Source organism: Zea mays, chromosome 1 (genome assembly GCF_902167145.1).
Source record: "Zea mays cultivar B73 chromosome 1, Zm-B73-REFERENCE-NAM-5.0, whole genome shotgun sequence".
Lineage (NCBI taxonomy): Eukaryota > Viridiplantae > Streptophyta > Magnoliopsida > Poales > Poaceae > Zea > Zea mays.
Window position 1 is genome coordinate 96,441,959 of NC_050096.1, and position 10,693 is coordinate 96,452,651.

At 42.5% G+C, this 10,693-nt stretch overlaps 1 protein-coding gene across 1 annotated transcript; it reads left to right on the top strand.

Moving 5' to 3' along the window:
- The first annotated feature begins 5,514 nt into the window (after nucleotides 1-5,514).
- On the top strand, nucleotides 5,515-9,838 carry LOC100285912 (ICE-like protease p20 domain containing protein). The gene is made up of 3 exons (NM_001158801.2): nucleotides 5,515-6,623; nucleotides 8,774-9,032; nucleotides 9,124-9,838. Exons 1-3 carry the CDS (start codon nucleotides 5,692-5,694, stop codon nucleotides 9,295-9,297), a joined length of 1,365 nt encoding a protein of 454 aa, NP_001152273.1. The 5' UTR covers nucleotides 5,515-5,691; the 3' UTR covers nucleotides 9,298-9,838.
- The last annotated feature ends 855 nt before the right edge of the window (nucleotides 9,839-10,693 follow it).

Sequence of the window (10,693 nt, forward strand, 5' to 3'; positions counted from 1 at the left end):
CTCGCTTGATCGAAGTGTGTCGTCAACATGCATGGTTTCAGGGCATTTCACACGAAATATTTTCCGCCCTATGTGTTCGTGTCAATCAATATATGTGGCCAACATGGGCACGGTTTCGACGCACCCGGCTCAAAAGCCGTGACGTCGTTGTCGAATGTATTTCCTTTGCCCAGGACGTTGTACCATGGTGCCACTGCGTTGCTACGTGAAAAATTCGTGTTGATGGCTTCAGAAAAATTCGTGTTGATGGCTTCACAGGTAGAGATGTTATGTCAATGGGGATTCGATACCCGCTAACCTATAGAAAATTCTTCTATTAGGATACGGTATGAGACAAAAGTTGTCTATATGTGTATGGATATGGGATAAAATCTCCACTTATTGGGTAAACGGGTATAGATTTAGAAAGCAATAATCTGAACCCGATTACCCATGTGTTTTTTATACTTGTACACCTGTCGTGTTTGTATGAATGAGTTGAGGCCGAGCCGGCTACCAAGCCCAGCACGACAGTACACCAGGCCCTAAGTCCTAGCCCAACAAGGCAACGCGACAAAGCAACTAGCATACTAGCAAAAAAACAAAACACTAAAATAACCAGTCATATGCTATGCCCTACCTAGCTGCCCAACCGCCGCATGCCTAGACAGTTACGCTGACACTGTACACTGGCGACTTCACCAGCGACGAGGAGCACCGACGAATGCTAGGAGCCTAGGACGACGGTGATGGCCATAGATTATCAGGCGCCAACGAACTCAAATGGTGATTAAAGAAGGTGAGCAGACTCCATTTCTTCTATCGGCCCCAAAGTACTTATTTCTTTTCTGATAGATGTATGATTTGATCATGGTTAATGGATGAGTGCTTGCCGATGTGGTGATGTCTAAAGTCTAGATAGTTTGTGCTAGCTATTAGTACCTAGTTATCCCTTAATTGAGGATGGGGATCCGTTGAGGACCCGAAACCCGAATTGGGATGAGTATGAGATGTGTTTTGCACCCATAATAGATATAGGGATGGATCAAACATGATGAGATGAGTTTGAGATGGTATAACCTGGTGGGGATTTCCCAATTGATATCTCTATTCACAGGTGCTAGAGGACGCTGGCATCGAGCCATCCATCTCTCCACGAGCAACCCTACTAACCTCCTGCTTCAACTGCAATCTGCAAGATAGGTGCATGTTCAATGCACCTCAAGGCTCAAGCTTAGTTTTGATACTCTAGTATTGAGTTCAATCCACATGTGTTGAGGTGGATTAGGGTGTAACTTAAACTAATTTACACCTTAATCCAACTCAATTAAACTCAATCTGTAAGATAGGTACGTGTTCAAAGCACCTCAAGCTTAGTTTTGGTACTTTATTATTGAGCTCAATCCACATGTGTTGAGATGGATTATAGTATAACTTAAACTAATTTATACTTTAATCTAACTCAACACATGTGGATTAGACTTAATACTAGAGTAGCCAAACAAAACCTCAGTCACGTCGCGCTGTACTCTTAGTAGTCGTTCTCTCTTTCCTGTTGTGATGGCTTGTATTGGCACAGTGGGTTAGCCAAAAAGTGGTCAGCTTGTGCTGCTTCTGTGTCGATTTTTCTGCAGAATAAGTTGAGCACACACGGAGACAAAACTGCCGGCATACGTTGCTGTCAGAATAATTTCCGGGGGCAGCTCCAGCCAGCAGTGTATATTACTCTACTCTGGAACCCAGATACTACCATGGCTCACTAAACCAGTACACGTCAGACTGTGTCAGCGTCAAGCCCCCGCGGATAAGCACGCCCGCCGATGGAATCGACGACGCAGCAACGCGCCCATGAGACACTAGACGCGCGGCGAATTTTCCTCCCGGCGTCCCTGTCGACACGTACAACCGGACGCAGACGGAGCCCGCCGCGCGTTTCTTCCTCACGCTTCGACGCAGCGACGCCTGATTGCAAAAGGCCGGTGAAGGATATCACGCTCCTGAAAACGTGGAAATCCCCTTCTCAAACCGAAGTAAAGAAAAAGGTGAAGGCCGAGGAGATCCTAGACCGTGCTATACTTCAAGAGCAGTGGTGTGGTGGGCGCAGGAGCTGTTTAGTCCCTCTTTCTGTCTGTTTACCATCGTTTTTCTTTTTTTGTTGGGTCGTTTTTTTGTTGGTGGCTACTTTTGCTGAGTCAGAGTGCGGTTAAATGGATTATGGATATGTGGTCGGCAGAGGTCTCTTGCCTTGAAAACCTCACTGTAAACCAGCAACCTCAGTGTCGAAAGAAATTAAGGTAGAAATATCGTGAAAGTTTGGAACCATGGCCTCATATCATTCCGGACCGGATTCCTTTGATCAGTTGAAATAAATTCTAGTGCATTCCCAAATCCCAAGCAAACGAAACAAGACTCGGTGCCTCAAATTAAATTATAGGACTCAAGCTACAAAAAAAAACTGCTCTAACAATATCCTATTTTATGAGATTTTGTTAAAAAAAATATATATCACCTCTTAAAGTGTCACAAATATACTGTACTTTATTGAGCTGCCCTATATCTACATCTAAACAAACGGATGCTTCACAAAACTTTCTTTTCTAAACGGACGTAGTAGATTAACATATTTCATATAATCACTTGATTTAGGGCTTTACTGTAGGAGCTTAATTTTTTTGTTGATGCCTTAAATTTTATAAAATGTATCTATTTTAAATTTTTAGTTTATTTTTATATGGCACATTGTTGGAGATGCTCTAATAAAGTTGAGCGGGGCTTTGATCTAAAAAAACAAAACAAGGTTGTTGGGATTTGTATTGTAGATGATAATGTTTGCAGAGTGAAGTTTCAAATAGGGGATGAGATAGGGTACCTACTGGAGACAACCTAAGTTCTGTGTGGATTGTGTAGTTCAGTAGAAGGAATCTACTCCTTTTAAGCATCAGTTTCATGTGGGTCGTGTGTCACATGTCAAATTGCCAACCACATAGGTCTGTTTTTCTCTCCCGCTTCTCGCCTACCAATGTATCGTTATATCACAGATGGATCATAAGAAACAACTTAAACCCAATATGATAGTAAGTCACACTAAGAGCAACACTCTTGTATAGTACAACCTCACTATTTGTCGGGGAAATGATCCCTAGGCTCTCCAGGGCCCACTAGTCAGTAGAAGGATGTGGAAAAGGTCCACCCACAAAAGGACCCGCCTCCGAATAAACCCGAGGCACTGTCGGGCGAGGTGGAGACACAAGGGGTCAGGCGGATCGAGGGAAGCGAATCGAGTGGATTCCATGCCTGACCAAGACTGACCCAATATGCCGCATTAACTGCGTCTGGCGCGAGCCACAGAGGGTGAGTCGGTCCACATTTCACTTATGACCTATCGAGCATAGGCTTGAGCGCGTTGGCCACCTACAGGCCCCGCAACACGACGAGCCACGCCGAGACGCAGGCTACGCCGGGCAGGGGTCGACACGACACAATGATGGCAATGATGGCGCCAAGGCTCTTCGCCACCCACACCGCCCGCCATAAAGAGCACGATCAGGGACATCTAAATGACCGAGAAATATACTGACAAACGCAACCTTACCAGGGTAGAACACTCCATTTTACCACGACACAGTAGCTCCTTCTCAAGGAAGCTATCGATAGCTTATTAGCTGACCCCCACCTTGGCCTATAAAAGGAGGAGGTCGGTCAGGAAACGAAAAGAGGACACTTGACGGAAGACGACTACACACGCTCAATGAGACCAGAAGACCCGAAGGCCAGATCCAAGGCACTAGCCACCGCGACGTCCAAGGCTTAACTTAGAACTCATTTCCTGTAGTCTTTAGGTCCATGATCCACCTATGCATAAGAGAATTGGGAGCTCCTTCCTCTCTCGCCCCTTGTAACCTCTACTATAAACATTGAACAACAAAGTTACAGGAAACACGAGCCACCGAAGACTGAATATAGAGACGTTCTGTTCAAATCAATATAAATCTTGCGTCCACCGAGCACATCATCCGAACCATAGAATACACACATACAAATTTACTTGTCGGAGCATAGATTCAAAACACCGACACTAGTTGATGGAGAACGAGCAACCAAGTAAGTTATAAAAAAGGGGTCAGACTACTTTTCAACTCATACCCTTCCGATCTTTTGCCTAATCCTTTAAAGCACCAATTTTGTGCGGCGAACCATGTAAGTGTGCTTTTCTCCTCCGCTTCTCACTTACTAATGGACCGTTACACCATAAACGAGCCATGAGAAACTATATAAACCCAACACGACAGAAAATCTCACGCAACACAACATTCCCTTACAGTACAACTTCGATAGCTAATGGAGAACAAGCAACGAAGTAAGTTATAAAAAAGAATCGGACTACTTTTTCAATGTATAATTAAATAAATTATTAAATATATTTTTGCAATGAATTTATTTGAAAATGACAATATCACTAATGGTTTTTAAAACCTTGTCAAATTTTGAAAAGATCTGATTAGTATGTTTGCTAGAGACCAGTGTTGGGATGGATGTAACGAGTTAAATGAAAAAGGCAGCTCGGCGAAACTAAATAGAGCGTCAACTACTAGTGCAAGGCCAAATATGACATCTGTTAGTTGTTGCTAGCGAAGAGCGAGTAACGTAGCAGTTTCTGTGATCTGTCATGCAAATTTCTTTAACCATTGATATCCATATGGTTGATGAGTGATCGATGGTTCTATTCACTGTCGATTCGGTCAACAGGACATCACGCCTTTACACTTCAGGGTTACAAGGCCAAAATAGCCTTTTAATACCCATACAACCAAACAAGCCTTAAGTATAGCACATTTTATTTTGGACAATGGATAAATCAGACATCACTTAACTTATCACATATATAATTTAAATATGCACGAGAAATATATTTTTAAATTATATATGTGTGCTAAATTAAGTGTTGTCTGATTTTTCACTGTTCAAAATACATATAGTGATACTATCTAAGCGCTGCTAGCATGGAAGAAATATCTCTATATTTTCTAGGTTATGCCTCTACTAATAACAAGAACATAATTAGCATTTTCTCCTAACTGAATTCATACATTAATAGTACATAAGAAAAACAAAAATGCAATTCGTTGTCAATAAAAGAAAGTTCTAATTTCCAATGGCATACAATAAATTTCAATGGCATTAAACAGTTTTCTCAAATAGAAATGTCTCCATTGCGCATTTTGGCCAAAAATCACAAGACACATGATTGTGTTGCTCTCAATTATTATTCAGATTAGTAGAACATGCCTATTATTCAAGATTAGCACAACATGTACATAGCTAGAACTAGTACAGTTAAAAGAAAATTTCCGTCGAGGATATTTAACTAATGTAGTAATTACTTTTGAGTTTTTTTACATAGAAGCAGAAATCACATGTAGTAGTTAGTAACTCAGTGAAGTAGAGGGAAGATATTTGTATCAATAAAGTTTGATATGCCCAAACAAGAAATGAAGAATTAAATAAAATATAAACGAATACAGCGAGAAGAGAGGGCAGACGACCCGTAAAAATCGATGCAGGAAAAAGGGAGCGAAAAAGCGTAAGGCGGCCGCCTTCGCCATTTCTCCGCTCCTCCGCCTCGCCTCGCCTCGCCCATCGTTCCATGTCTTTCTCCTCCGGCGGTCACCACCCCTCCCGGCCGGACCAACCCCGGATCCCATTTCCAGTTAGATGCTTCCCCTTCACCACCACCCCGCCGCCGCGCCGGAGTCGGCGGCCCCGGCGACAGACCCTCCGCCCCCGCCGGTCCTCGATCCGTCCTCCCTCCGCATCCACATCCCGTCAAGCCCGCACCACGCACTGCCCTCCACCCCGCACAAGCGCCCCGTCGTCATGACCTCGTCGTCCTCCTCGTCCACCCCCACCCGCCCCTCACCGTTGCCCTTCACCCCGCCTCGGAGGCGCAAGGTCCCCGCGCCCGCTGCTCCCGCGGGGACAGCGGCGGCCAGGCATCTCCTTCGCTGCCTGCACCTCCGCCTGCGTGTCCTCCTCCTCATCTCGCTTCCCTCCCTCTACTTTCTCTCCCCGACCCCTGCCATTTTTCCGCGCTCCCTCCTCGCCGACTTCCTTTCCGCGGCGGCCTTCTCCTGCGCGCTCCTCCTTCTCCTCTGCCTCTCCCTGCCGCGGCTTCCCTTCGCGCTGACGCTGCCGCTCCCCCTCCGCCGCGCGCGCCGATCCCCCATCCTTTGGTCCATCGGTTCCTCGCCATCCGCATCTGCGACCACCCCCACAACCGGCCATTTCGTCCAGGTTTATAGCAACGGTGACGTCTACGAGGGCCAGTTCCACCGCGGCCGCTGCACTGGCAGCGGCGTCTACTACTACTACATGAGCGGGAGGTACGAGGGAGATTGGGTCGACGGCAAGTACAGCGGCTTCGGCGTCGAGACATGGGCCAGAGGTAGCCGGTACCGGGGCCAGTACCGGCAGGGACTCAGGCATGGCTACGGCGTGTACAGGTTCTACACTGGGGATGTGTATGCCGGGGAGTGGTCAAACGGCCAGAGCCATGGGTATGGTGTGCACACCTGTGAGGACGGTAGCCGGTATATAGGGGAGTTTAAGAGGGGCGTCAAGCATGGTCTCGGCCACTACCATTTCAGGTGTGAAACTGAAATCTGCATTTCCTATTGTACTCACGATTTTGTGATTGTTGTGAAGTTGAGTTATGTGCAACTTACTGCTGTGCTAATAAATGATAATTTTGCCATATTAGTCGTTGCCGAATAGTGTTAGTTTGCTGCTTTGAATTAGGCTGATGCATTTGGTGATATATATGATTGCTCAATTAAATTGTGTGATACCATAGCTATTTTTGGCACTTTACGTCCTGATCCTTTAACATTTGCACATTCTGTGGCCTGTGGAAGGCGGAATATGTGTATCCATTCTAAACAGATCTCTAGTTTAGTTATTTATATTGTGATATAGCCCACAAGCTGTTATTAATGTTGTGATATTAGACTATGTGCTATCACTTCCTTCCAAACTATGGATAACTTTGGCTTTGTTCTAAGTTAAACTTCTCTAACTTTGACCGAGTTTTTAGAAAAATATATTAGCATGTACAAGTTCAAATAAATGCACTATTACATATTTCATGAAGAACTTAGGTGCTGTTTGGTTCAAGAAATGTAACACAAATGGTAATGGTAATGGTTTACACTCGATTACTGGCGGTAACAAATTTGAATAGGCTGGTATCAAATTTTAGTGTGGTATCTGATTACGGTTGGACTAAAACAAACATGATTTAACGTTATCAGTTACCCATTACGTTACAAATATGTGAACCAAACGACACCTTAATGAAACCAATTTGATGTTGTAAACATTGGTCTATTTTTTCGATAAATTTGGTCAGAGTTAGTGAAATTTGACTTAGGACAAAGGAAAAGTGAATTATAATTTGGAATACAGGAAATATTATACTATCAACTCATCTGTAGATGGTTTTCCACCCATTAAGGCCATGCATTAGTTGCGGCAGTTTGTTCTTTCGTTGTTTTCTGTTGAATAGGCTGCTACCTTTGACTAAATCAAAATACATTGATTAGATAGATGGCTGTTTTCAATGAGTTAAAAGATGGCTGGTTACAGAAAAGCCAATTTGAGTTTTGTCATTCTCTATTTGCAGTGGAATCTGAAAGCATATTCTGCTATTAGCTCTTTGTGCTGATATCAATCTGCCAATTATGTATATGAAGAGTTTACAATAGCTTGTCATTTCTGAACTTTATGTGTGCTATGTTGTTTATTGTATTTCTGCAGTCTTTTATCAGACTTAGTTAAATACAGTTTCTGAACCCATGTAGTTAGGCCTTGGCCACATCGTTGAGATCATTTTTTACCACTTCCTGTCCATACTGTTCTCTCAACATTGAAATGCAGACATGTGTTGGAATTAATATTCTCATTATTGTATTATCTTGTTGTCTGATTGAGTATGGGTATTAATGATTGCATCCTGGCATCTTTGGACTTGGAGAGTTTGTTTGGATCTGTGGATTGGCTACACCTGAAGATGTCAATTTTATATTTATTTTACTCTACATATTCAATTAAAAAGCTGCTAAAATGGTTGTGTTATCTGTTGTGAAGTACTAAGTAGTATATTAAATCATACATGATGTCTGTAAGTTTTATTGTATTTACCCCTTCCAGTTCAAGGAGCTTCTGCTTTTAGACTCCTGAATCCTGATAGCCTGCCCCAATTTTCTTGGGACTATAGGGCTTTGTTGTTGTTTATCTTGATTCATTTTTTCTTTATTGGTTCCTCATACTTCATTCTTTTCACTATGAATCCACCTTCTGCTTTATATTTTTATGCCCTTCTGCTTCAATTAATAAAAAAACACTCAACTTACGAGGGGTAAGACAGACCTCGGACATTGAATTAAGAAGAAGACCTCAAAAGGTCGAGAAAACCCCCGAACACCTACTCCACCCATTCACTGCGGCATCGTAGCCCATTTGAGAACGACCGTGACTAGGGTCGGGCGGTCTTAGACCTGTTCTGTCTGCTTTGATTAATGACAACAGAAATTAGAGACACCCTTTGTGCTGCTATAATATTGAAAAACTTGTAGCTAAAAGTAAGAAATCTTGCATAGTTAGAGGTGCATGGTGTTACCATCATGCCTTCATTCTTGTTTGGCCTGGTCCTGTCATATTTGTTACACACTGTTGCATATAAGTTAATTAAATTCACAACTACTAGGAGCTTTGATTGATGTTTTATGAACTTTGTTAGGAATGGTGACACCTACGCTGGAGAGTACTTTGCTGATAGGATGCACGGCTTTGGAATCTACAGCTTTGCCAATGGCCATAGATATGAGGGAGCATGGCATGAGGGTAGAAGGCAGGGTTTAGGCATGTATAGTTTCAGGAATGGAGAGACACAAGCTGGGCACTGGCAAAATGGAGTTCTTGATACTTTAAGCACCCAGAACTTCATCCCTGGATCACCTATTGCTGTGAACCATTCCAAGGTCCTCAATGCAGTGCAGGTAATGCGCTTGATGATCCTGTTAGTTGCCAGACTCTTACGAAATATGGCATGACTGTATTTTCTAATTCCTGATCACGTTCACTATTTAGGAAGCGAGAAGAGCTGCAGAGAAGGCCTATGACATCCCAAGAGTTGATGATAAGGTGAACAGGGCGGTTGCAGCAGCTAATAAAGCAGCCAATGCAGCCAGGGTGGCTGCCGTGAAGGCTGCACAAAAGCGCATCCCCAGTAATGGTGACGATCTACCACTGTCAGTAGTGTGACAATGAAGCCAATATGGCAATATATGTTGGCATGGAGCTGCTTCGCGATGCCATCGCATCACCAATTGCCCGACATAACCTTCAACTTCCCAGTAGGTGAAGCCACTGCTCGTCCATCAGGCCATGGCGTGTTGGCGACACCTGAGTCATTGCCAGCAGCATTCAAGCTTGCGGGAGAAGACCAAGTTTTCAGCCATCCCTTCCATACATCTTTGTGATGTCTTTTGCGATGCAGCAGAACCACTGCTCTGAGGACTTTCCATTGTCCAAGGCAGCCGGTCGAGGTCAGCAGTAGGTTTTATCCTGCCTTTTCTGCAGTGTAATACTCACCCGATGTTAGTAGAGATATGATGAATGTACACCCCAACATCAGTCGATAAAAAACTGTGTTTATTTTCTCTCTTGGACTATGTACAGAACCTACAAATTTAGCGGTTGTTGGCCGTGCTGGTTGGAGAAACGACAGGTGCCTTCGGGTTCGGCCATTTTCGTACTTTGTACTTCATACGAGAACAAGATACCATGATCATGAGCGTCTCCTGTTGTTTTGTGGTCGGCGTGTTGCTGCAAATTGTTTAGTAATGGTGTAGTACAGGAGTGCCGTATCAGATTCCCCATGCCGGTCAATTTTGTTAAGTTTAACTAAATTTATAAAAAAAAATACCAGAAGGCCTTGTTCGGTTATTCATATCACATATGGATTAGATTGAGTTAAAAAAATTATAAAAGATTTGGACTTATTTAGGTTTAAATCCATTCAATTCTATTCAATCCACATGGATTGGAAGCAAAGTGAACAAACCCTAACATGGGATAAAAACGGTAATTATTCGGATACAAATTTCTTTGGTCTTTTTCTTTGATTGCGAATGAATAGAATATAGAATTCGTTATGCAAATCTATATTCTTGCTTTTATCTTTGAGCTCTAAAGATTTAATCTATCATATTTTTTTTTCAAATGATAGATATAAAATTTGATATAAATTTGAATACAAATCCGATAATTTGTTCACCTGTTTTTATTGCAGAGAGCGAATAATATGTTTGAAACATAAGAAATGATCATCAGATTTTATACATATTTATTTTAAAATATCAAAATTGTCATAATAATTCGGATTACCACCTTCATCTATAGTCATCTCCAAATAAGTTTATTATAAAATATATTTAATTATTTATCTGATAATACTAATAATATGCTATAAATATTTAAAATATCTATATATTTAGCTAAAGCTAAAATTATTTGAGCGAGAATGATATTTTCATGGGGTGAACGGAGTGCTAAGAGGGTGTTTGGTTCTCACCTTTTAAAAAGTAACTTTAGTCCAAAAATACCAAACAGAGTGACTAAAAGAGACAATTTAGTCCTTAAAATTTAGGAGATTGAC